Source organism: Pleurodeles waltl, chromosome 7 (genome assembly GCF_031143425.1).
Source record: "Pleurodeles waltl isolate 20211129_DDA chromosome 7, aPleWal1.hap1.20221129, whole genome shotgun sequence".
Taxonomy (NCBI): Eukaryota; Metazoa; Chordata; class Amphibia; order Caudata; family Salamandridae; genus Pleurodeles; species Pleurodeles waltl.
The window spans coordinates 1433050532-1433078154 of NC_090446.1; the positions used below are offsets into that span (position 1 = coordinate 1433050532).

Genomic DNA, 27623 nt, shown 5'->3' on the forward strand with positions numbered 1-27623 from the left:
CAGTGTCCCTAAGAAGCTTTTCCTCACCAACATTGACCTATTCCCTACCATTCCCTCCCTGTCCTTCACCTCAGGCCAGGGTGGCCAGAACCCAACTCCTTGGAGCCACCCACTCCACAGCCACTGTGGTTTCTGCAGCAACTGCAGGTGTGTGAGGCTCCAAGGAGGCACCCGCCAGCCCAGCCAGTGTGCCAGCATCACCTGCCAAGGCCAAGAACGGTCTGCCACCTAGCAAGGGCAAGAAGGGGACACCAGCCAGCAAGTGAAAGTAGGCACCACCAGCCAGCAAGGGCAAGAAAAAGATACTAGCTGGCAGAAGCAAGGAGGCACCACCATCTGCCAAGGGCAAGAAGGGACACACAACACCAGCCACGGCACTTCAGCCGTCCGAGGCTGCAGGTGAAGGCCTAGAGGCTACCACCACCAATGGAACCACCGCCACTTGCACCGCAGCCAGCACCACCACCTGCACTTCGGCCAGCACCGCCACCTGCACTGTGGCCAGCACTGCCACATGCACCGCTGCCAGCAGCACCACTGCCAGCAGCACCACTGCCAGCAGCAGCAGCCCCTGTGGGCAGCAATCCAAGGCTGCAGGTGAAGGCCTGGAGGCTGCCACCACCACTGCCAGCACCGCCACCTGCAGCTCAACTGGCATCCACTGAGCAGCCATCACCGCCGGCGAGCAGTGTGTAATGGTGACTACATGGGCTGCAGTGCGTCCTTGCCCCTGCAACACCTGTTGGTGTGACAAACAGGTGAGAGACTGTGACCTTGCCCCATCCAGGATGAAGCACACTGGGGACAAGGCCCCCTCCAGCACCAGTGGAAGAAGGCATCCACTCAGCCCCTCCTTGCCAGGATGAAGCACACTGGGCACAAGGCCCCCTCCAGAACCAGTGGAAGAAGGCATCCGCTCAGCCCCTCCTTGCCAGTATGAAGCACACAGGGCACAAGGCCCCCTCCAGGACCAGTGGAAGAAGGCATCCACTCAGCCCCTCCTTGCCAGGATGAAGCACACTGGGCACCAGGCCCCCTCCAGAACCAATGGAAGAAGGCATCCACTCAGCCCCTCCTTGCTAGGATGAAGCACACGGGGCACACACTCCCTTCAGAACCAGTGGAAGAAGGCATCCAATCAGCCCCTCCTTGCCAGGATAAAGCACACTGGGCACAAAGCCCACTCCAGAACCAGTGGAACAAGGCATCCACTAGAGAGACTGTGGCTTTGCACTCCCCAGGACCAAGCAGTGGGCAAACCACCCACTAGAGAGGCTGTGGCTTTGCACTCCCCAGGACCAAGCAGTGGGTAAACCACCCACTTGAGAGACTGTGGCTTTGCACTCCCCAGGACCAAGCAGTGGGCAACCCACCCACTAGGAAGACTGTGGCTTTGCACTCTCCAGGACCAAGCAGTGGGCATGGAGCCCCCTCCAGGCCAGTGGTGTTGTACCATCTTCCAGATGAGGTGCCCCCCATTCCCCGTCCCCCTGAGGTGTTTGTGTGTTTTGTGACCTGATTCCCCTGCAGTGTTCTCTCCGTATTGAGGCAGGAGTCAAGTGTGGCCTTGGCCTATGTGTTATGGCCCAATGGGCCACGGACATTTTGGAGTGAGCATTGTCCCTCCTTTTGTATATATTGTACATACTGTTTATTATTTTAAGAATGTGTTTTTTTTTTAATTTATAACATTACACTCAATTTAATCAATTCCTTTTGTCCTTGCGTTATTCCTGAGGGTTACGGGGTGTATATGTTGTGTTGTTGCATCTGTTTGTGTGTAAGGTGTTGGGGTGGGGGTGGAGGTGTTGAGTGTTGCGTGTGTGTGTGTGTCACTCTCTCTTTCCTCCCCCCTTCCCTTGTGTGCTAGGTGCAGTACTCACTGTGGTCGTCTTTGCCGGGCGTTCGTGTTCCTGGTGTATGAGAAGGTACACCAGCATTGTAAAAAAGTACAGCTCGGGGTCCATGGCGTCGTTTCCCTTCAGTGTTCTGTTTCGCCGTGCTTTTGATGGCATTGGTACCGCCCCAGAAAAGCTGGTGGACAGGCGTGTTGTAATGCTATGGGCGGTACATTGTCTTCCATCTGGCTGTTGGCGGTTACCGATACGGTGTTTTGGTGCTACCACCGTGGCAGTCGGTGTGTTAAAGTGGCTGTTTGTGTTGGCGGTTTCCGCTGTCGTCATGATTCTATTTTTTTTACCGCTGGCCTGTTGACGGTGTTACTGCCACTTTATCACCGACTGCCAGGGTTATAATGAGGGCCTTAATGTCTGGGAACTGGCAGATTGCCTTGACTGATGGGGTCAAAGAAAGGTTAACATTTTCAATACCAGAGGGTCACTACCAGTTCCGGATCATGCCATTGGGTTGCAAAATGCCCCTGCCACCTTTTAGAGGTTGGTCATCCAGGTTTTGGCTGGGTTGGAGAAAGTCAGTGCCGCCTACCTGGATGACGTTGCAGTGTTCAGCTCCAGCTGGATCACCTGCATCACCTCTGCAAAGTGTTGAAGCCCCTGCAGAAGTCAGGCCTCACCATTAAGGCCAGTAAATAAATACCTGGAACACCAGGTGGGGAGTGGCCAGGTGGCACTCCTTCAACCTAAAATTGAGATAATTCTGGCTTGGGAAATCCCCCAAGACCCAGACAGAGGTGAGAGCCTTCTTAGGCCCCACTGGCTAGTACAGGAGATTAGCTGAGGGGTATTGCACCATTGTTGACCCCTTGATAGAGCTGACTTCCAGGAAGCAGCCCCAGAAAGTGATCTGGACTGAGGCTTGTCAGACCACTTTTGATGCCCTGAAGCAGCCATGTGCACGGCACCTTGCTGAAAACACCCAACTTCTCCAAGGAATATGTTGTGCAGACTGATGCTGTAGAGCATGGTGTGGGGCAGTTCTAGCACAGCTAAATGGAGGGGGCCTAGACCAGCCTGTAGCCTTCGTTAGTAGGAGGTTACTGCCTCGGGAACGGAAGTGGAGTGCAATTGATTGAAAAGCTTTTGCAGTGGTTTGAGCTCTGGACAAGCTGAGGCCCTACTTGTTTGGAACTGACTTCTGGGTTCAGACCTATCACAGGCCTCTCAGATGGTTAATTCTGATGAGGGGTGAGAACCCAAAACTTTTACAGTGGTCCATCTCATAGGTAATCAAGGTCACTTGAATTATGACATTATTGATCATGGCATTTTTTGCATATGTATGGATTTGCCGCATTCCCACGTAATTCATCATCAAATACTTCATGTGCAGATTTTAACAAAAAAAAAGTTCTGGTTCAAATGGATCAAAAGTTACTAAAACGTGGTGTCCTGTCTGCATGCAGTGATAGGCCCTTCACAAATGTTAACTGATCATTTTCCGTTCATTATTTCTATATTTGTTTGTCCAGACAGAATTACCATGTTTAGAAATGATAACATAATGAAGGAATACATGAAGAAATGAGCCACATTTTGCAGCCTTTTCATGCCACATAATTTAGACATCCCGTCACTTACTTTAGTGGGCCCCTGCCACAAAATTCCAGGGGCCGTGAAGGTCAGTAAATAAACTGTGAAATACATTGCCTTTACCACATTACTAAACAAGCATTTGAAATGCAATGGGTCTCGCATTTGTTTGATTTAGAACTATTAGCTTTGTAAAGTCCTAACCAGACTTTTCTTGCCACATAAATTGAAATGAAAAGTAATACAGTTTTACATAAGCGAGCTGATTTAAAGCGCCATCCCCACAAACTGTGGAGAGCAAATAAAGTGCAAGAAAATGATGGTTTTCAGTCAAAGTGCTATGATATCTGACTAGTTTCTATTTTTTCTTGTTTTGAAACAATCGGATATTTGAAACAAGCTGTCTTTGAAAACTAAAAATGCCGTGTCTGGGTGCACCACAGAGATCTGAACAAGTGTGTTCAGTTTTCGATCTCATGCAAAAGTCACCAGGTCACTGCACACTGTGAATATTACTGGTGGAAAAAGAGAGAGAAGAATTACAGCCGTTTTGAAGTCAGAGCGACTAAAAATGGAATGACCAAGCTATTTGCACTGACACAAAGTGCTTGAAGCCCTGTTTGTTTTACCTCTCAGAAAGTGACGCTTTGAGCTGGTGAGGTAGCTTAGAGAGGTAACATCCACTGCAAAGCTGTGTGCAATCTGAAAACCTAAGGCTTTAGGAGCAGATATAGGTGGTCATTACAACCCTGGCGGTCGGTGTTAAAGCGGCGGTAAAACCGCCAACAGGCCGGCGGTAAAAAAAATGGAATCACGACCATGGCGGAAACCGCCAACACAACCAGCCACTTTAACACTCCGACCACCACAGCGGTACAAACAAACACTGCGGCGGTAACCTCCAACAGACAGGCGGAAGACAAGGTACCGCCCAGAGTATTACAACAGGGCAATCCGCCACCTTTTCCAGGGCGGATTCACCGCAAAAAAAACACAGCGGAAACAGAACTTGGAAGGGAAAACGCTCACCTAAACACACCCCACGAGGAACCAGGATGTCATGGAACCGGAACCCCAGATTCTCCCTGCCTTTGTCTTCCTGCTCCTCTACCAGGAGCACGAACGCCGGCGGCGACGACCACGGTGAGTACTGCATCTATGACACAGGGGAGGGGAAGAGGGAAAAAAGAGTGACACACACACGCAACACCCCCACCCACATCCCCACCCTCACCCACTACAGCACACACACTAATACATATTGATACATTACAGTTACACCCCCCAACCCCGCGGAAGAATGCAAAGACAAAAGGAAATGATTTGAACGTTTGTAATCTATTAAAATCCAGTACTCAAAAATATATATACACAATCAACAAATATATACACCAAGAATGCAAGTCCAGGTATTGCACCATTAAAGTCTGTGGACCACTGGGCCCAAAATGCATGGGCGAGGCCCACACTCAATACCCGATCAAAACGGAGAGAACACTGCAGGGGCATCAGATAGAAATACAACAGGCACCTCAGGGCGAAGGGAACGGGAGGCACCTCAGCCGGATGAGTGCACAACGCCAGATCCGCGAGGGGGCTCCATGCCCACTGCTGTATCCTGGAGAATGCAAAGCCACAGTCTCACAAGTCTTTTCAGTGGGTGGTTTGCCCACTGCTTTATCCTGGGGTGTGCAAAGCCACAGTCTCACAAGTCTTTTCAGTGGGTGGTTTGCCCACTGCTTTATCCTGGGGAGTGCAAAGCCACAGTCTCACAAGTCTTTTCAGTGGGTGGTTTGCCCACTGCTTTATCCTGGGGAGTGCAAAGCCACAGTCTCTCAAGTGGATGTCTCTCCCCACTGGTTCGGGATGGTGGCTTTGTGCCCAGAGTGCTTCATCCTGCCAAGGACAGAGGTAGTGGATGTGATTCTCCACTGGTTCTGGAATGGGCTTTGTGGCCAGAGTGCTTCATCCTGCCAAGGACAGAGGTAGTGGATGTGATACTCCACTGGTTCTGGAGGGGGCTTTGTGCCCAGGGTGCTTCATCCTGCCAAGGACAGAGGTAGTGGATGTGATACTCCACTGGTTCTGTAGGGGGCTTTGTGCCCAGAGTGCTTCATCCTGCCAAGGACTGAGGTAGTGGATGTGATACTCCACTGGTTCTGGAGGGGGATTTGTGCCCAGAGTGCTTCATCCTGCCAAGGACAGAGGTTGTGGATGTCTTTCTCCACTGGTTCTGGAGGGGGCTTGGTGCCCAGAGTGCTTCATCCTGCCAAGGACAGGTAGTGGATGTCTTTCTCCACTGTTTCTGGAGGGGGCTTTGTGCCCAAAGTGCTTCATCCTGCCAAGGACAGAGGTAGTGGATGTCTTTCTCCACTGGTTCTGGAGGGGGCTTTGTGCCCAGAGTGCTACGACCTGCTTGTGGCGGCCTCAGTAGTGTCGGAGCTTTCTGCGCTCATTGGCCTGCGATGCTGGTGGCGGCGGTGTCCTGTGAAGCAGTGCTGGTGGCAGCGGTGTCCTATGAAGCGGTGCTGGTGTTGGCGGTGTCCTGTGAAGCGGTGCTGGTGGCGGCTGTGTCCTTGGCAGCGGTGCTGGTTGTGGCGGTGTCCTTGGCAGCGGTGCTGGTGGCGGCGGTGTCCTTGGCAGCAGTGCTGGTGGCGGCGGTGTCCTGTGAAGCAGTGCTGGTGGCGGCGGTGTCCATGGCAGCGGTGCTGGTGGCGGCGGTGTCCTTGGCAGCGGTGCTGGTGGCGGCGGTGTCCTGTGAAGCGGTGCTGGTGGCGGCGGTGTCCAGTGAAGCGGTGCTGGTGGCGGCGGTGTCCTTGGCAGCGGTGCTGGTGGCGGTCTTCTCTGATGCAGGTTTGCGTCGACTTGCCTTTCTTTCTGTGCCCCTTCCCACCTTGGATCACTGACCTTAGGTGTGGCGGACTTGTGTGGGTGTCTGGATTTTGGCAGATTCCGGGCTGTGGGTCGTAATAGCTGTGGCGGAAATCCACATCGGTGTGTTGGCGGTCTTCTGCACAGCGGTAAGCAGAATTTACCGCCAATGTTGTAATGAGGGCCATAAAATACATTGTACCTGTAATGTACCTTTCATTTTGTGAAGGCCAGAAAAACACAAAGTGCAATAGTATGAACATTAGAAATTTTACGTTAATAGCAACGAGGTCGGCTGCGACCCCACACGTTCATGGCTTGTTCAGAACTAAGTGCTCAATTAAAGTTTACTCATGTTGGTGCGTGTGGATCGTTGCCTGTGGACAAGACATTACATCGTCTAATGCGCAGCATGTGCATGTTGTGAGGGTTGGCAGGGAGGGGACCCAAAAGTGAGAGCGCTTGTTCTGTTGCTGGCACGGATGCCTTTGCAGCGTGATTTGATTTACTACAAAATCGTGCATTATGTTAAACAAAGCAGTATTTATGAAGTTGGTAGCTTACTGATACATGTCGTTCCCAGGTGCTCATGGGCTAGGGGGCGCTCAAAGAAACAACAAGTTGTGCAAGTCATTTATTTAAATCTTCCACAGGTGTGATGCAAAGGCTAGAAGAGGCGAGGGGAAAAAAACTTGTGACTGTCATTCGACACAAACTCCAATCAGTGTTCATAGGATTGTTTATGCTCCACAGCATGGCGCTGGGTGGGAATGTACTCCAGCAATTAAAAGTTTTACACCATAAGGCCAATCAAATGTGAAATTACATAACATTGAAATTTACAGAGTGTGGGAAACATATAAAACAAGGACTTAATTTGAATGATCATGGGAGTGAAGAGAGTCAAGAGGTATGGTTGTTGACATAATATGAAAAATTCCTAAATGGACGCTTCTTCCCACATTAATTGAAAATGAAGTGAAAAACAGTTGACAGAAGCAAACCGATTCAAAGCACCACCGCCACCATGAGCACAAGAGTTATTAGCTCGCTGCATGAATGTCAAGAAAGGCTCGCGGCTGGGATGAAAGGCAAACCAAAACCAGAGAAGGGGCCATCACATGCTGTAACAGGAGGAAGTGTGACCTAGTGTGATGGCCAACAGAAATGTTCAGGAATGTTCACTTAGTTAATACATCAGAGGAGGGAACTCAGCACACAAAGAAGTGACATTTCACAAAATGCACCAATAAAAATGAAGCATTTAAGAAAAGCAAAACAAAGAATGAATTGCAAGAGTGAGCGTGGTTAAAAGGCCACTGAGAGATTACAACAGGCTCTAGAGCGCTTACGTGCTGGACCCTAAAAAGCAACACTCTTGTGCCCAATGTTCTGAACACTATCAGTGGAGTTCTCATAACCTAGGTACTGGTGGACCATACCACCCAGGATTCAAATCCCAGTAACCTACTCTCCTGCACTATGATACTGGCATTGTGAGTGACATCTAATATCACCCGTCAGTGGCCCTGCCTTTCCTGGACCCCATCTCCAAACAAGAGATCCCACGTCACACCCAGGGACTGGATTTCCTTCTTATGGGCTGATGCTCCTATCTCAGACAATGTCCATTCTCGTAATTTATTAATTTGAGTCCTGTAGTGCAACACACAAACCAGGGTGACATTCTGCATGGAGACACCTCAGCACCTGCTTGCCAGCCATTGTGACCCTAGGGCCTTACCCTTATGTGTCTTTAAACCAGGCATTAAAAGCATAAAAACCCCAGGGTCCCTCTGTCTCCACAACTCCCAAAAGGAAGTTTAAGTCTGAGCTCCTGCTGGTGGCAGCAGATCAACAGATCCACAACCCTATACTCCTTTTGCAAAATATACCTATTGTTTTTTTCAGCTAGAAACCAATGTGATCCAGCCGCTATCCTAAGCTTTCTACTTCGAGAACTTCGTGTTGGCTGAGCTCTGAATTAGCTGTACCTGTGTGTGAAACAGCCCAGGCATTCCATTTAACAAATCTGCATCTTATAGGGATTAAAGACTCGACTAACTTCACTTGGCTGAAGCATGCCCTCTTGAGAACTCACGTTGTCTGTAAACATGCCCAAATAGATGCCCTACAAGAGTTTCAGTTAAACTCAAATTATTACAGTCACAAGGTTGTTCTTAAATGGATAAATTAGAGATGCATTCATGGGTGAATATATTTTCTTACATATGCCATTAGTCCTCTAGGCCAGTGGTTCCCAAACTTTTTTGACCTGCGGCTCCCTTGACCTATTGCCCGTTGGCCGTGGCTCCCTATTATGTTATTTGTTTTGGTGGGTGGGGGATGTAAGCCCGGCCTCGGCAGTACTTACATTTTCCTCCCTGAAAATAATTGTTGATGTAACAAAATAAAAAATGTAACACTTGTTTAAGAAAAAAAAAACTTGAATTGGTAAAGTCAGAAACAATACTCTTTATCAAATGGATGTACATAGGAATTTTTTTTAACTATTTTTTTTAATTGCCTCTAGGCTAGAGGCTTACTCCTGAGAACCAAGTGAAGGGTGAGATGGGCGGGAGAACAAAATAAATAATTTTCATTGGCACCTTTCATGCGATTGCATACGGAGCAGGCAATTTTAGTTGAGGAGGCACTTTTGTTATATAAGAGCGACAGAACTAAGGTTGCGGTCACACAGGTGAGATACGCAGCAGCTCTTAAACAAGGTTGCGAATATGCACAGGGAATACATAGGGCTGCTGTCAGAGCCTAGAGGTCATGGAGAAATACAACTGATTAATACGTTTTGACTGCAATAAACATGCATACACTTCGACCGTCTTCCAGGTCTCAAGAATGGCGGTAGAGATTGCTGGAAAATTACAAGTGGAAGTTGAGCCATCTGTACAATGCGAAAGTCACAATCTTTGTACAAGTTGATGACAGTCAAACAAATCATACAAATAACTAATAACAAAATAACCAAGTAAGCCGAAAATCCCAAAATGGTGCTACAGGCTACTAATAGCTATGCTAGTTTTACGCGGTTACCTGTGAGCATGTGGTGGCAGCAAGCTTGAAGACAGTCTTTTCGACCTGGTCCTTAGCAGGCAGGGCTTATGAGGACTTGCGTCTTAATACAAGCAGGATTGCTTACAAGCTAAAACAAGAGCCTCAACAGGATCCACAACCTGTTTTAGTTTCACCAAAGTACAGCTTGAAAGACAGGTAGCACGGTAACACTCTCCATGAATCTCCACTGGAGCACCTCTTTGTGTCTATTTAATTCTAGATACAAGCCAGGTAGTTGGGCCCGGTGTTATAATGGGATCTCCAAACAGAAGCAAAAGCGGGACTAGTAGGAAGGCTCCACTACATCGGACCTGGGCTGCTCGTTACACTTCTGAAGACTATGGGTCCTATATAAGGTCTCCACTGTTCAATGTGTCTCAAGAAAAAGGCATTTGGGGTTTGTATTCACATACAAATCCTTTAAGAGGAACCTACATGGAGTTGCAGTGAGGGAAAAAAAACAACATGAGATATATTCTTGCATGATATTTCTGCTCCAAAACAAGTTTTGCAAGAAAACATCATGAAACCGTTATAGGCATGAGATAAATGGGAGACCATGCTTACTACAGATAGCATATTTATGCGGATCAAAGTGAGATTAAATTTGCATAGTAAACCTTATGCACACCAATAGTGAGGCAATCTTATACTTTTTCCAGATCGGTGCAACTGTATATGCAAGCCAGGCTGCTCCAGAAAGTCTTCACAATGTTGGTGGCACAGAATATTTACTCTCCATTCACAAGCCTCCGAGATTAGGAGAGTAAGCAGCTGTAAACAGGCAATAGCAGTACATGCAGTACTTGAAGCCAGAGTGCTTTGGCATAAATTAACTAATCTGAAGGAAATTGTTGGGGAAAATCAGAAATAAATAGACCCAAACTGGGCCTAAGAATGCTGGTTAACATGACAGAGGAATTTTCTGGGATGAGAAAAGCAGATTGTTTTCCACACCAATGTGAAGAAAAAAAGGCAAACTGCAATGTGTGAGCCGGAATGTATTTGTTCAATTAAAAACATGAAGCTGCTTACACTCTACCAGTGGGCAAGACTCTATATTTAATCAATGTAAGTAGTTTCCCCCACAACTAGCAGGTAGCCCACATGTTGAACACTGGAATAACCGAGAACATTAGGTAACCATGTTAAATATTTCGTACAGGAATAAATGTAGTCTTTTTACTTGAACTTTATTCAATTTCTTTCCAGTTGGTGGCATCAGAGCCTGTGAAATACTGTCTATGTGACTAGTTTAATTCCTCGATAAAACCCCCCAAATTAGGGCTTTAGTAACTCTTTGTATGTTTTAATTATGTCACTGTTGTGCAACGTATTATGTTCTAGTAAGAGAGGAATGAACAAAAAGACCGATTATTATGTCAATTTACAGTTTAGAAACCTGATATCCTAATAAGTCAAAAGATTTACTTTCACTTTGCATCTGTTCACGGCTCCCCTGGCTATCTTTGATGGCGCACCCGGGTGCCGCGGCGCACAGTTTGGGAACCACTGCTCTAGGCTGTTACTGGCATAGATGGCCCAATATAACTTATACCACTACAAATGGTCCAGGTTGGCCCCATCTCATGAGAAACCCAGAACACTCGCAAAAAAGAATACCTCCCAATGGTACACAGCTCCTGCACAGAATATAGCAGCAGCACATATGCAGTTATGGAGGTACCACGTTGGTGCCCCGAAAAGTCTCAGCAGCAATATGAACCCTCCTATATCCTACCCAGACATTCAACCTCATAATGACTTCAATTACCAATGATAGCTAGCATTTGACACAACAGGATTGTCTGCATTACTACCATGACCAGCAAGGCCACCACATAACTTTCTAATCTGAAGTAGTTTATTCAGAACTATGGCAATTGAGGCAAAGCAGTCAGAGGGAAACAAACATAATGTGATGTCTCCAATTAGTTAATTAATACTAGCCACTGGCAATCACAGTCAGGATGTGTTTCTTACCAGTCAGGACACTGTGGATTTAGAGTGTAATATTCTAAATATACATGCATTTACATCATTATGAGTAAGGAAAAGCTGGTGGTGGTTGTTAGTTTCAGCACCACATGGCAAAAGGCTGCACACCTGTGGAGAATGCACTACACAATAGTGCCCAGCCATTAAACTTTAGTTTAGAATCCTTGTACTCCTATGTTGTTTGAAGATGGTGCTAGCCTTCGAGTATCATTGGGAATAACTTTTCTTGTGAGTCATTGCATCTTTCTTAGGCAATGGTGTTTAAAAAAAAAAGTTTAAAAAGTAAAAGGTAATCCGCTTTGGGACATTTATGACAAATATCATGCAGATCCATCAAACGAGGTCTAATAATGTCATTTTTAAACTTTTATTCCCACAGAAAGATTTGCTTGTAGATACAGAAAAATTGACTGAATGGAATTACACCACATATGACATGGAGTTAGAATTTTACTCAGGGAAATGTCTTTTTAGGTTTTGCCCAGACAGCGCATGTGCTGTCTCTGTGACACATGTTGTTGGCATACAATGGGATTACAGACTGGGTGGGCTGTAAACCCACTGTATACTGTATGCAGCATATGGTATACTGCATACTATTTGTTAGCTTCAGTGTTGCTCTCATTTCCATCATCCATGTTTGTCACAGCATATGGGCATAATGTGCTTTTTTGGTTTTTGCCCTCCCAACTGAACTCTACTTAAGCCACTGTACTCTACACAACTCTACTCTACTCTGCACCTCTCTCTGGCACTGCACTCTATGGCACTGCACTCTATACCACTGCACTCTATGCCACTCTAATCTGTGCTTCTCTACTCTGTGCCACTGCACTTTATGCCAATCCACTCTAGTGTATGCCAGTCCACTCTACTCTATGCTACTTCACTCTACTCAAAACCATGCCACTCTATGCACTCAAATCTATGCTGATCCACTCTATGCTGCTCCACTTTAGGCCACTCTATGCCACTCTGTTCTATGCTATACTACTCCACATAGTGCCACTCTAAGCTACTCTACCCCACTCCACGCAGTGCCATTGTATTGTTTGCCACTCTACTCCATGCCACTATACTCTACCCCACTCAACTCCACACCACCCTTCTTAAGCCCACTCAACTCTATGCCACCCTTCTTAAGCCCACCTTCACTCTAGGCCACTCTATGCCACTCCACACCACTCTACACCATCTCACTCCACTCCACTCTACACCACGCCACTCTACTCAATAGCACTTTAATTTACCTCACTCCACTCTATGCCACTCTACTCAACTCAAGTATATGCAAATCCACAGTATGCCACTGCACTCTACACCAATCTACTCTGCTCTATGCCACTCTACACCAGTCCACTCTACTCTTCTCTATGTCACTCCACTCTAATCTATCACACTCTAATATACCATGCTCTATGCCACTCAACTCTATTGTGTGCCACTTAACTCCACTGTATGCCACTCAATGCCACCCAGCTCTAATTTCCACCACTCTAAGCCACTTTAAGCAATCCATGCTGCTCCAAGCCACTCTACTCCACTCCACGCTATGCCAGCACACACCACTCTATGCCATGCCACTCCACTCTACTCTACTTCACTCTGCAGTGCTACACCACTGCACTCTACTCTGCACCACTCTACTCTATGCCTCTGCACGTTATGCCACTCTACACCAGTTCACTCTACTCTTTCCCACTCCATTCTACTCTACGCCACTACATGTCACTCCACTCTACGGCAGGCCACTCCACTCAATGGCACTCTAGTCAACCCCACTCCACTCTCTGCTACACTACTTACCTCTACTATATGCCATTCATCTCTATTGCTCTGTACTCAACATCAATCTACTCTGCTCCAAGCCACTCTACTCCACTTCGCTCTACACCACTACACACCACCCTATGCCATGCCACTCCACTCTACTTTACTCAACTTCACTCTGCCAAACAACTGCAACACTGCACTTGACTCTGTCCCACTCTAGTCTATGCCTCTGCACTTTATGCCACTGCACTCCATACCAGTCCACTCTATTCTTTGCCACTCCACTCTACTCTGTGCCACTACATGCCACTCTATGCCACTCCACTCTCTGCCTATCCAGTCTATGCCACTTCACTCAACATGATTCTACTTCACTCCAAGCCACTATACTCTAAGCCACTCTACCCCCCTCTGCTCTACATGGTGCCATTCTACTTTGCACTAGTCTGATCTATGCCAGCCTACTCTATTCCACTTGACTCTAGGCAACTCAACTCTATGCCACGTTACTCTATGCCACTGTATTCCACACCACTCAAAGCCACTCTGCCCACTCCACCCTCCTCTCTTTTCAACTCTACTCTACACCACTCCACTCCACTCCACTCCAGGCCACTTAACTGCACTGTATGCCAGTCCACTCCAATGTATGCCACTTTTCGCCATTCCACTCTATACCACTTTACTCAATGCCACTCCACTCTATGCCACTTCAATCTGCTCTACACCACTCCAAGCCACTGTATGTCACTCCTCACCACTGTATGCCATGGCACTCCACTCCATTCCACTCTATTCCACTCCATGCTGCTGTACAACATGGTTAAAAGACATTGCCAAAGCTAAAAGCTCTCACGTCGGTAAATATATTGGCCTTACCAATGCTTGTTTGGTTTGGTATAAATCTGTCAAGTAGTTTTCAAGTAAATAGCATTTAAATATGGGCCTGGGTTCTGGATAAAGAGGTACAATTTTAAAAAGAGATAGAGTATGTTTTGACAGCTGAGGATCCAAGGATATCTGTGGATGCAATATTTCAAGGAATATTCAGATCCTATTGGCTGAGGGAACTTTTCTTGCCTATCAGCCATTTGAGATCAAAAACCTATGAAGGATCGATGGAACCACAAAATATTATATTAACTGCCCTGACAAAACACCAGATCCCTGAGTTCTAAATAAAGAATTGAAATAGCACATAATGGGATAGGGTGAGAAAATGCTGACCGTCGTCCCAATTGTGTATGGACCACCAAATGTTAAAAATTAAAAAAATAATTTTTGTAACAAAATCTATGGATCCCCAGCAAGGCCTTGCCATGTGGATTCAGAAAGCCTCCATGTGCCTGGTACCACTGTGAGAAGCTTGCCCTGGATCTGCAAGCCCATTTTGGATCCACAGCTCTGAATCCTTTTTTCTTAAAAAAATGAAAGATGGATCTGATCATGAGCAGCGGGGTTGTAGCAAGGGCCTGGCCAAATCTGAATATGAGGGTCCAATACTGGCAACTGCAAATTGCACAGTTCTACAACACCATGGAAGGGAAGCTTGCAGTGGGACCACAGATGACCTTTTGGAAAGCAGATAAAAAAAAAAAGAATTAAGGGTTTGATCATAGTCAAGATCCTATTGCCAACCACCATTGGGCAAGCCGTGTTCAGCAGAGTTTGCTGCCCAAACACGATGGGGCAAAAGAAGGACCTGAAGTTGGATCCCTATTGCCATCCCCGCTGCATATAGCTAAAAGTCTGCACAATGATGGTGAGGCTGGTAGAAAAAGCATGTCTGAGGGTCTGACCAAGCTCTGTGGTCAATCCTACTACTGAGTTGAAGGATGTGCATAGTGGGGCTTGATCGCTGTTTGAGGGAGACTGCATTCAACTCTTGGATGCAGTTTATGATCAAAAACCCCCAACAATTCACTGAAAAAAGTATAAAGTGAAGTTATGCTTGAAAGTGCTTTAACACCTTAACACATGTTTAAAGTTACTCAGATATTCACCTGAAACCAAAGATAAAGTTCAGTTATGGTTACAAATTAAAACAAAAAACTGAACTCTGTCATAGATATGAACAAAATCCAAGGTTTGCACAACAGCCATGAAAATCTGAATTTAGTAATTGCAATCCTTATGACCTCACACTGTTTATAACAATAGATAATGTTTGACCTAACAGCCTTAGGGTGGTCACCCGCAACTTGCCTCCCTCCCTCCACTTTTTGACCCTGCTTTTGTTGGTTTTAGGACTCTGTGCACTTTACCACTGTTAGCCAGTGCTAAAGTACATATGCTTTCGCCCTTAAACATGGTAACATTGGCTCATACCCAATTGGCATATTTAATTTACTTGTAATTCCCTAATAAAGGGCACTGCCTGTGCCCAGGGCCTGTAACTTAGATACTACTAGTGGGCCTGCACCACTGATTGTCCCACCTGCATAAGTACCCCTTTAACCGTGTCTCAGGCCTAACATTGCAAGACCTGGTATGCAGTTTCACTGCCACTTTGACTTGGCATTTAAAAGTACTTGCCAAGCCTTAAACTCCCCTTTTTCTACATATAAGTCACCCGTAAGGTAGGCCCTAGGTAATCCAGAGGGCAGGGTGCTGTGTGTGTAAAAGGCAGAACACATATCTGTGTGTTTTATATGTCCTGGTAGTGGAAAACTCCTAAATGCGTTTCCCATTGTTGTGAGGCCTGCTCCTTTCATAGAATAACATTAGGGCTACCCTCATATACTGTTTTGAGTGGTAGATTCTGATCAGAAAGGGGAGGACAGGTCATATTCAATATGGCCAGAATGGCAATACAAATCCTGCTTACTGGTGAGGTTGGATTTTACATTACTATTTTAGAAATGCCACTTCTAGAAAGTGAGCATTTCTCTGCACTTTAATCCTTCTGTACCTTACAATCCACGTCCTGGACAGGGCTGGTTGACAGCTCCCTTGTCCATTTCACCCAGACAACCACAAACACAGGATGCTCAGTCACACTTGCACACATCTGCATACTGAATGAGTCTTCCTGGGCTGGAAGGGTGGAGGGCCTGACACTCACATTTCACAGGACAGAGGCCTTCCCTCACACAATGGACTGACAAACCGCCTTCTGGGACCCTGGCAGACAGGGTTGTACTGAAAGGGAACCTTGTGCACTTCAAACCCACTCTTTGAAGTCTCTCCCACTCAAAGGCACTTTTGGGTATATTAACTGGGTCCCTGACACTACCAATAACGACACTTCGGGACACTTCAAGAAACTCCTTTGACAGACACTCTGCCTCAGAACCTGCAACCTGCTGAGTGAAACTGCCTGGCTGCCCAGAGGACACACCTGAACTGCTTTTCTGAGAAGGACTGCTGCCTCGCTGTTGCCCTGCTGCCTTGCCAGCCTCTGGCTCTGCTGAGAAGTGCTCTACGAATGCTTGGATTGAACTTGTCTCCTGTTCCTGAAGTCTCTGAGCCAAAAAGACTTCATCTCTGCAAAGCAATTCCTTGTGCGGTGAAAATCGGTGCATAGCCTGCCAGAATCCATGCACAGCCGGCCTCATGGTGAAAGGAGCACTGCATCATCGACCCGGAATGACGCAGCCTGGCTCCCCGAGTGGAGATTGACACAGCACCACATTGCGAGCGGAACTTCAATGCACATCCCACTGGAATGACGCAGTCTGACTTCCTGTGTGAAGAATTGACGCAGAACCTGTCGTGAGACAGAAACTCTGATGCATCGCCCACTGGATCGACACAACCCCTTTGACTTCGATCTGCACACTCAGGATTTCTCCACATCGTCCCAGGCAGTCAAAAGACCTCGCATCACAAGGAGGATTCAAGCCTGCATGACGAAATTCGACGCAAAGCCCTTGTTGCATGGAAAAGAATCAACGCATTGTCTGTGTGTGCCTGAAAATATGACGCACACCCTTCGTTTTCCACGCATCTCCTCCTCTGCGGTCTCCGTGCATGTAACTTTGCCGCAAACCAGGTACTTTGTGCTTGCTAGAGACATTTAATGCTTTTAAGAACTTAAGACTATTCTTATTGCTATCAAAGTTATATTTTCAACTAGAGATTATCAAATTTTACTAGTTTTGACCTTAATTTAATCAGATAAATATCTTATATTTTTCTAAACCTGTGTGGTGTCTTTCTGTGGTGTTTTCACTGCAATATTGCATGATTTATTGCACAGATACTTTACACATTGCCTTCTAAGTTAAGCCTGACTGCTCAGTGCCAAGCTACCAGAGGGTGGACACATGATAATTTGGATTGAGTGTGACCTACCCTGACAGGAGGGAGGGTCCTTGCTTGGACTGCTGGTAATCTGACTGCCAACCAAAGACACCATTTATAACAGATAACATCTGAAAGCAAAATGGATGTAAAGTACATCACATAATCAAAGCAATTATTGATATTACAGTCAAGGATAACCTGGAATGTGATTTACAATATTTGAGGTCACATCTTTTTAATTAAGGGTGAGGTCATGCATTTGGTCTGCAAGTTATGGCTTGGGTGGCTGTTGTGCGAGTGGTGATTTTGAGTAGTTATAAATATATATATGAAAACATATATGGTCCAAGGAAAGGAATCTTGAAGCAGACCTCTCAACTATGAAATCCTCAATACTGTGTGTTTCATTATGGGCATCAACCATTAACAATGCCAACACGCCAGTTTCACGTCTCTGTCACTTCGGGTCAATTGATTAAAATGGAAATAAAAATACAAATAAAACCGTTCTTACCTTATGGCTCACAACTTTACAGTGAAAAATTGAAAAAAGGTGTAGTTACGTAAACAGTAAATAAGCATAAAGACGTGATAATACAAATCTGGATCACAATTTTTTTTTAACAGAATGTCAATAAATTACTGCTATCACAACATTTTCAAAGTACCTGTATATTCATTAATATAGTCCCTCATCCATGCATATTCAACTTTCTGTTAGCATCACTAAATACCTTTTGTAATTGACTAGCATCTGCCCAATAATGCCTCCACATAATATATCGAGGGAGGGACACACACACACACATATACACACACACTCTCACACACAAACACACACTGCAGTGTTGGTCAGAGTTTAGAAACAAAACCCCTCCTCCATGCTTCACTTTCTTTGGATTTATTGCCACTGGACAGTACCTGCTGGTTGCTAAAGACAAATTCTTGAGGTTTTCAGGGGTTAAGCCTTTCTCAATCACCTCAGCCAAAATAATGATACATGCCCTCAAAAGAGTTGTCTCTAGGAACCTCCATTAAATGACCTAGACTTCAGGAATGTTTCAGGTTCTCTAGGTTTTAAACATTGCAATGTATGTCAATATGGTCACAAGCCAATTGCTTTGTGAAGCATTTATTTGCAACCCTAAGAAAAGCACTGGAAGTTGCAAGGGCAACACGTCTAAATCCCTGGCACTTTATGTCAGACATTACATAAAAAAATGGACACTGTACATAAAAAAAACAGACTCCTCACCTGCTTAACTCATGTTCAGAAGTAAACCAGCCAATATAACATATCTCAACTGGTAAGGATCAATACTGTCGCCTAGAAAACTTACCACAAAGTAAGAAAATTAAGAAGCATGCAGCTCAGAGGAGAAGAGCAAGATCCTCAACATTTTGCCAATGAGATCAATTTCTCATCAGATCCCATACTTCTCGGAAAGTTGGTTGAAAATTTGATCTATAAACATACCTGATCGCAAACATTAACTGATCAATGAGTAGTGTGTGGAGAGTTGGACGGGCAATCTCACTAAAACTTCTCTACTTTTGGTCCCTTCATGAAGATTTGTGTGATTTTTATCAGCAAAGGAGTTTGAGGACTAATCAAAACAAGAACTTTGATTAATCCCTGGAGAAGCTGAAGATCCAGCAAACAGCCAGACTGTCCCCAACAGCTGTAATTCCATCTTTTTTGCTGCCCTTGTTCACTTCCATTACTCACCCCTTAGAAAGCCCAAGCTTCCACAAGGACACATTGAAACTTTACATCAACAATACGCTTATGTTGCATCTAACATACAAGTTGCTTCTGACATGCCAAGTATGAGGCACTTACTACACCCTTCCAGACGATAGAAGGTGGAAGGAAAAGGAATGACAAACTGACAGTTATGACAGCTTTACAACAGATTTCAAGAGGCATTGCTTGGCAGACAAAGGTGTGAAAACTGCATGATAAGAATTATGATGAGCTGTAACTGAACAATGTCTTTAATGCATCCATAGAGTTGCATACTACCCATCTGCAGCAGAATAACTTACATCCTTGCATACATGTTTCTCACTTTGGGAGCACTCTTTAGTGGATGTGCTTCGAGTGAAGAAGTATTATTGGTTGTTCTGAATATGGTTTCAGTGGATATAGAGTAAAAGTTGCGGTACCAAACCTAATGAAATTGGAAGACAGAGGATGCACCGGATTCATTGAAGTTGAAATGAATTAAAGTGGTTTAGGGTGCATCAGGCTGACCTAAAACTAACTGACAGTGGGACATATTTAATTAATGGCATTATGAAGGTTACGCCTAAACACTGAAAGATACATATCAGTGTATATCTTGGATTGATGTCTTGAATTTAATGGTTCATACACTTAGAATTTAACCATTGTTGAGAAAGGCTGTAATTAATAGACTATATTGCCCCAATATATTTGCAATAAATTCCCAAGGGTTGCAAAAAAAAATAATTTAATACACTGTTTTATTTTCCTTTACAAAGATCTTCAGTAAAACATCATATGCATATCCAGTATATCATTTTGCTCTCCAATATACATAAGATAGTTTCATATAATCCTATGTTATATATCTCGGTTGTATAACTTTATGGTCAATGGAGATTGATGAATATTAATGTAGCCAACAAGTGTTTCACCCTCTACTTTCGCACACAAGCCTGAGCGTTTCTCAAGGCTGAAATCATAATTTTGCTTTGAATGTGCCAATTGGAATAACCACTTAAATGTCACTTTTTAATGGAGAACAATCATATCTTTTTTATTCAAGATTTGTTTTTCACGCTTGATTATTTGGTTCTTTAATCGACAAATTGGCTTTTCCACCGGTTCGGTCCCTGCGGTTCTCAAATGTGCACTTTTATGAAAGCATGTTGTCTTGAGAATAGTCTCAAGCACACTGTTCAGTAAAAGAACAAAGATTCAAGGCTAACTTTCCCTGTCAATTAGTTTAATATACCTTCACTATTGAAATGTAAAAGGTAGTTGTAACAGGATCCCTTCTTCAAACCGTACAAGTTTTAACAGTCTCTTATTGTGTTTGTGTGTCTGTGCGTTTGTGAGTGTGTGTGAGACTGTATTTGAGTCAATGCACCAACTTCAACAAGACCACAAATACAACTCGATCTGAATACCAACTTTTACAACTTTTTAACTAGATGGTGATAAGCATTGAGAGGGTTGCCAATAATCATTATTAATTGTGCAGAGGCTGCTTATCACTTTGTCACACTTACAAGAACAGAAAATTTAACAAGAGCAACTCTTACTACGAACAAAAGATGAATGACATAAATATATCTTTGTGATGGTTTGACATTTTGCCATGTTTCACTTTATTAGAAAGTGATGCAAATGGAAATATACCTTTGAATTTGTATTTTCTTTTGTGCAGCACTGGAACCAGGGTCATATTGCTTCTCAGCAGTCTCATATTTTTTATATTGATAAAAGAGGTGCAAATCTAGATATATTCTTAAATAGCTAGAATCATACACTTTTTGTCCAGAGTGGAAAGTAATAACTAGACAACATCAGACATCAGATTGAGAAGTGTAAAAAAAGTTACAAAAACAAGATAGGAGCCTCTTCCATTCATACACCCAGGATCTAGAGCAACACCCTTGTGTCACGCAGGACTGCCTCAACACTGCTTCAACTTGGGAAAGAGTTGAAGACATATCTCTTTAAAGAACACTACATCAGTGCAATAACTGTCCAGAAATGAGCTACATCTCCTGTCACTAGTTGACCTTATTCTTTTCTTCAATCCTGTACAAGCACTCCACTGTCTTTTGGCTAGAGTTGTGCTATAGCTTTACATACATACACACATACATACATTAGCAGGTGTGCCTTCTGATTCCATTTTGGAGAATGCAAACGTTTGGCAAAATCTGCTTTTTCTCCTTCTCTTGCCATTGTCTATTCGCACATGAAACAACCCACTTATTTTCTGAATATAAATAGAAGTGTAAAAATAATTTTATACTACTTCACTCAATTCTGGTAAAACCCAGTCCTGTGCTAAAAGATGTACATGTATGATGAAAAGCTGCGTGTGGGATTCTGATTGTGGAATAGAAAGAATACATTTAGTTGTTGACCCAGACAGAGGCTAGGAATTGTACTCTCTTTATTTTATTTATGGTTGCATCATTTTGATCCCCAGATGGCTTTACGATTTTTTGAAGCGACAGAACATGCGTCAGTCTACCAGAAATACATGTTACGCTCACCCAAGGAGGTACACAGCCTAATCATTTCCTACTTAGAAAATAAGGTAGGGGACCTCTTATGAGAAATTGATTTTAACGTTTTTGCAGTGTTTTAATAACGTGGGAATGCATTTTTCTCCCTGTGTGTTCTTCTAGTGGGAAATCTCAAATCCACCTGTCTAGAGGGGCAAATATGCATTTAAAAAGTACAGCTTATTTTGTATAACCTGGATTGCTAAATTATTTTGGAATACAATAATTTAGATTTTTAAAATGCAAGAAAAATTGAAGAATTTGAAAAACCATTGCCCATCTCTCAAAACGTGGGTAGAACATGAAAATAATATGATGAAATATGCATAATTATAGCCACAATCTAGCAGGACTTTTTGTTCTGAAAAACAAATGGAATTAAGATTTCCTCTAGGCATCCTAGTTGAAATGAAATTCAAGTTGTTAAGAGCAAGTAAGGGACAACATTTTTATTTCAATTCTTCAGTGGGTTTCTCCATGACGGCAACAAGAGTAGCACACCCGAAATTCACAGTCTGATCACTGTGCAAGGTGAGAAAAGTGACAGATGAAATGCAAACCCCCAATCATGCCACATACCAGGCCTACCTTGAGGAATCCACAAAAATGAAAATGAAAAAATTACAATGAGCTGAAAATTATATCTATCTCAGAAAATGGACACAGAAGATGGGTGAATAAGTATCAATTAAATGGTAGGGGAGAAGCAACCCTGAGAGAGAGGGAGGACAAACCTTCCATGGGAAGTAGCATTTCTAGCAAGTCCACCTTCAAACATGTTCAGGTCAAGCTCACCTATGGTAGAAATGAAATGGCCGGTGGGCCCCGGTGCCAATGAGGTGAAGTCACAGGGGGGCTTGTTGCAGGGCAAAAGGCAAACAACCCTCATCTGATAAAATGAGCAGTAGTGTGGGGTGAGGACTTGGGACCCCCCCTGGGAGGTGTGTTGGTATATGAGGAGCCTGTATACAGAAAACAATACAATGTACCCAAAAGCCCCCCTGGATATGTGGGTGTGTAAGTCCTTAAGGACTCAAACCTTAAATTTTAAATATATGAAGTTATCTTTAAACTTATAAATACGGTTTTCACAGGACACCATTTCATATATGTTGTGTGCCACGTCTGGAAAGTGGAAGTTAGCGTGTTTTTTTCCAGTGTCACAGGATTGCCAGTTTTGCCACCCCTAAGGCTGTGGAGAATCTTAGGGGCCTATCAACACATTTGTTAACACAGAGGAGGTCACATGTGTTGTATCGGAGCATTAGCCTTGCTGTCAAAGGTCTTTCCACCTGTTGTTCCTTATTCAGATGGTCCATATCGGCAACCAAAAGGCAGTCAGCTATTCCCATTCCCATCAGATGTCGACTATATCATAGTCTGTCATTCCACATCTTCAACACAAGAATTTGTGCTAAGGCTAGTAGTGGACCAGTGGGAACTGTGAAAAATCATTAAAAAAATACTATACTTGAGGCATGTCTCAAGTAGTTCCTTATAATCTGCCAGGAAGGAATCCCAATCGTCATCCAAGAATTGTGTATTGAGACGTGTTTCCACCAAGCACACAATGATGCAAATGTGGATGAGGAGAAGTAGCGGCCCAGCAATGCAGCAAACAATCCTGCAAAACATCTTTTAGGGTGTGAGGTCATTGATTATTTCGCCATAGCTGGAAGTGTGGGATTGCGTATTCCCACCTCAAATCGGGAAATGACTTTTATAGAACCATTAGAAACAAGAGCATTGATGAGGACAACACCATGGGTTATCCATAGAGACCAGTGGATTTCTCCCCACCTCTAATGCGAAGGGCACATTGCTCCATAATCGAGCTTTAGAATAAATTTGGCCTAAGAATCACACCAGCCGATGGCCCTTTTGCCAGGCATCTTGGGAAATGTGAATGATTAGGTCCTGAGGTGTAATATATGACTAGGTCACTGGATGACTGTAATATGTGTTGCTCAAATAATACCCATGTGGGCATGGTCCTGGATAGAGGCAGCCAATACAGTGAATGGGTCAGCTGTTGCCCCAACCAAAAACCCTCCAAATGTGGGAGAAATAAGATGCCCTTGTCCAAAGAGGAGTGAATCTTAGTTTCCTTTATACCCGATTCATCCAGGCTCCAGATTAATCAGGAAATAGAGCACTGAATGATCCGAATGTGAGATGATTATATGAAGAGAGATAGCATACTGAATATATAATTGAGTTTGAGGAGGGCATTTATCTTGATTATCTGAACCTTTCCCCAGAGGGAGAGATTCAGCGCCGATCACCTTTAAAAATTGTCTTCCATACAGTCTAGGATGGGTTGCAGACCATGTCTTTCAGGCATTGATTGTTATGTACCCAGGGATATTTCAAATGGGACTATAGCTGCTTTAATGATAGGTTGTCCTGGGAGGCTTTCTTGTGGTAGGCATTAAGGGTAAGGCCTCAAGTTTAGACTAGTTTATCTTAAATGCAAAAACTGTAAAAAAAAGAGTTGAGTTGGGATATAAAAGAGGCGGCTGAGGGGTGTGATATTGTGAAGAGGATGTCATCAGCGTAATAAAAGGACCTACCCCTACCTGCTGTTGTGTTAATGCTCTTAATGTTGTCATTAAATCTCATTGCAGTTGCCAGAGGCTCCAGAGCCTGCAGAAATAGCAACCAGGACAAGGACATGGCTGTTGAGTGCTGCAGTGGATGGCAAATTACAGTGAGGGGAAAACCTCCACATGTAATGGATGTGGTTGGAATATGATGCATGCCTTTGACAAGGGTAATGAAATTGTGACCTATGACCATCCTTTCCTTAGTCTGAAATAGATAACCCCAGTCCACGATGTCAAAGGAATTTGTCATTCTCATTGTCCCTCACCTGCCCAATAACGTGGTTGGCCGAGGAGTGTCCTGGGGTAAAGCTCATAAGGGCACAATGACTTTATTGAAGCTAAAACCTTTGGCATTCTAGGGCTCTTTCTACTGTTTTGGGATCACAGAGGGCCTAGCGCTGAGGAACTCTAGAGAGAGATGTCCATTGTGTAGGGCCTCTTAGTAAGCCAAGACTAGTATAAGATGGTGGCTTTTTAAAATTAAGCCAGGAGGCCATGCATTCCAGGAGCCTTTCCAGTGGGTATTGCATTGATTCCTCAAGAGATTTCCACTGGTGTGATCACTCCCTCCAGTTGTGCGGATTGAGTGGGAGTCAGCTTAGGCAGCTTCAGGTGTCTAAACAATGAAGGTTCAGCGCCTTGGGCATCCCATCTGTGTAAAGGTTTTCATAGTACTTCTAAAATTCTATCATTATTGCTGTTGGATGGATAACTAGGTGGCCCTCTGGATCACTGAAGGCAGGGATTGCCCTAGAAGAGCCCTGCTGGTGGAGTTGGTGATCCAAGAGCAGACCTGCCTTTTCACTGTGTTCATAATATCTCTGCTACATGAAGAAAAGGCATTTCTCTGCCTCTGATGTACAGTGTGTTTAATTAATATTTAGCTGATAGGAGGTACTGAAGGAGAGTCTGACATGAAAGGAACGGTAGGCAGTTGTCAGGGACCTGATCTGAGCTTCCAGTTGTTGTCCAGAGTCTGAAAGCTTCCAGCTGAGCAACACTAAATCCATTCTTAACATGCTATGTAGGAGTGCTTTTTCTGCCCCCCACAGCATCTGCGTTGAAACCACTGAGCCTCTACAGTTTCCTGCAAGGCATCATTTTGTAGCCAGATCTTTACAGTCGGAGGCACTGAGTTGCCAAGGACCTTGCGGGGCCTGGCACAATCCTAGGTCTAAGTGCCAATCTAAAAGGGCATCTTCTGAGACCCATCACAGGACTATGGGGGTCATTACAACCCTGGCGGACGGTGTTAAAGCTGCGGAAATACCGGCAACAGGCCGGCGGACAAAAAAAGGGAATTATGACCCTGGCGGAAAACGCCAACAAAGACAGCCACTTTAACACACCGCCTGCCACGGCGGTACAGACAAGCAGCGTGCCGGTTACCGCCAACAGACAGGCGGGAGACAATGTACCGCCCACACTATTACAATCCGCCACCTTTTCCGGGGCGGATTCACCGTAGATAAAAACACGGCGGAAACAGCTTCTGCAATGGGAAAACGCTCACCTTCTACACATGCCACGAGGAAGGAGGACACCATGGAGCCCGAATTACAAATCCTACCTGCCCTTGTCTTTCTGCTTCTCTACGACCAACAGCTACGTAGGTGCCGAAGACACCGGTGAGTACTGCACCTACGACACGGGGGTGGGGGGGGTCAAAAGTTAGGGGGACACCCACCAAACACCCCCACCCCCACCCTCGCATATTACAACATACACACCAATGCAGTCACAAAAATCACAGTAACAACCCACAATCCCCCCGGAAGAATGAAAAGTCAAAGCGAAATTAAGGCAAACATTGTAATGTGCCAATATACATGTCATACAAAAATATACAAATATATATATCTCAAAATTACTCATATTTATATATACAATCCGAGAAGTAGTGCAGATATGTACACAATAATGTCCGTGAACCAACAGCCCAAAAATGCATGGGCGAGGCCTACATACTATACCTGACCAAAATCGGAGAGAACACTGCCGGGGCATCAGATAGAAATACTACAGGCACCTCAGGGGGAAGGGAAGGGGGGGCACCTCAGCCAGATGAATGCGAAGCCAGATCCACGACGGGGCTCCATGCCCATTGATGTATCCTGGGGAGTGCAAAGCCACCTTCTCTCAAGTCTCTACAGTGGGTGGGTTGCCCACTGTGCCATCCAGGGGAGTGCAAAGCCACAGTCTCTCAAGTCTCTACAGTGGGTGGGTTGCCCACTCTGCCATCCTGGGGAGTGCAAAGCCACTGTCTCTCAAGTCTCTACAGTGGGTGGCTTGTCCACTGTGCCATCCTGGGGAGTGCAAAGCCACAGTCTCTCAAGTCTCTACAGTGGGTGGCTTGCCCACTGTGCCATCCTGGGGAGTGCAAAACCACAGTCTCTCAAGTCTCTACAGTGGGTGGCTTGCCCACTGTGCCATCCTGGGGAGTGCAAAGCCACAGTCTCTCAAGTCTCTACAGTGGGTGGGTTGCCCACTGTGCCATCCTGGGGAGTGCTAAGCCACAGTCTCTCAAGTAGATGCAGTTCTCTACTGGTACTGGGTGGGACTGGTGCCCAGACTGGATGAGTCTCCCCGTGAAAGTTCATGTCCTGTCACTGTCCCAGCTGCACATGGGAGAAGGATGCCTGATGTGGCGGCCTTTTCATTCCTACACGGTGCTTGCCCTGTTCAGCGGTCTTCACCATGGCGGTCTTTGCCCTGTTCAGCTGTGCTTTGCCATGGCGGTCTTTGCCCTGTTCAGCGTTTCTTTGCCATGGCGGTTCTGGACTGTTCAGCGGTGCTTAGCCATGCCGGTCTATGGACTGTTCAGCGGTGCTTAGCCATGCCGGTCTTTGCCCTGTTCAGCGGTGCTTTGCCATGGCGGTCTTTGCCCTGTTCAGTGGTGCTTTGCCCTGTTCAGTGGTGCTTTGCCATGGCGGTCTTTTCCCTGTTCAGCGGTGCTTTGCCATGGCGGTTCTGGACTGTTCAGCGGTGCTTAGCCATGCCGGTCTATGGACTGTTCAGCGGTGCTTAGCCATGCCGGTCTTTGCCTTGTTCAGCAGTGCTTTGCCATGGCGGTCTTTGCCCTGTTCAGCGGTGCTTGGCCATGGTGGTCTTTGCCCTGTTCAGCGGTGCTTTGCCATAGCGGTCTTTGCCCTGTTCAGCGGTGCTTTGCCATGGCGGTTCTAGACTGTTCAGCAGTGCTTAGCCATGCCGGTCTATGGACTGTTCAGCGGTGCTTTGCCATGGCGGTTCTGGACTGTTCAGCGGTGCTTAGCCATGCCGGTCTATGGACTGTTCAGCTGTGCTTTGCCATGGCGGTTCTGGACTGTTC

The 27623-nt window shown here is 45.2% G+C and overlaps 1 protein-coding gene across 1 annotated transcript in view; it reads left to right on the plus strand.

Annotated features, from left to right (window-relative positions):
* Positions 1 to 27623, plus strand: part of LOC138247427 (putative methyltransferase DDB_G0268948) — a 354679-nt gene that overhangs the window by 51521 nt on the left and 275535 nt on the right. Inside the window, exon 2 of the mRNA XM_069202058.1 lies at positions 21611 to 21721. Within this exon, the coding sequence (XP_069058159.1) occupies positions 21611 to 21721 (111 nt within the window). The remainder of the gene's footprint in view (positions 1 to 21610; positions 21722 to 27623) is intronic.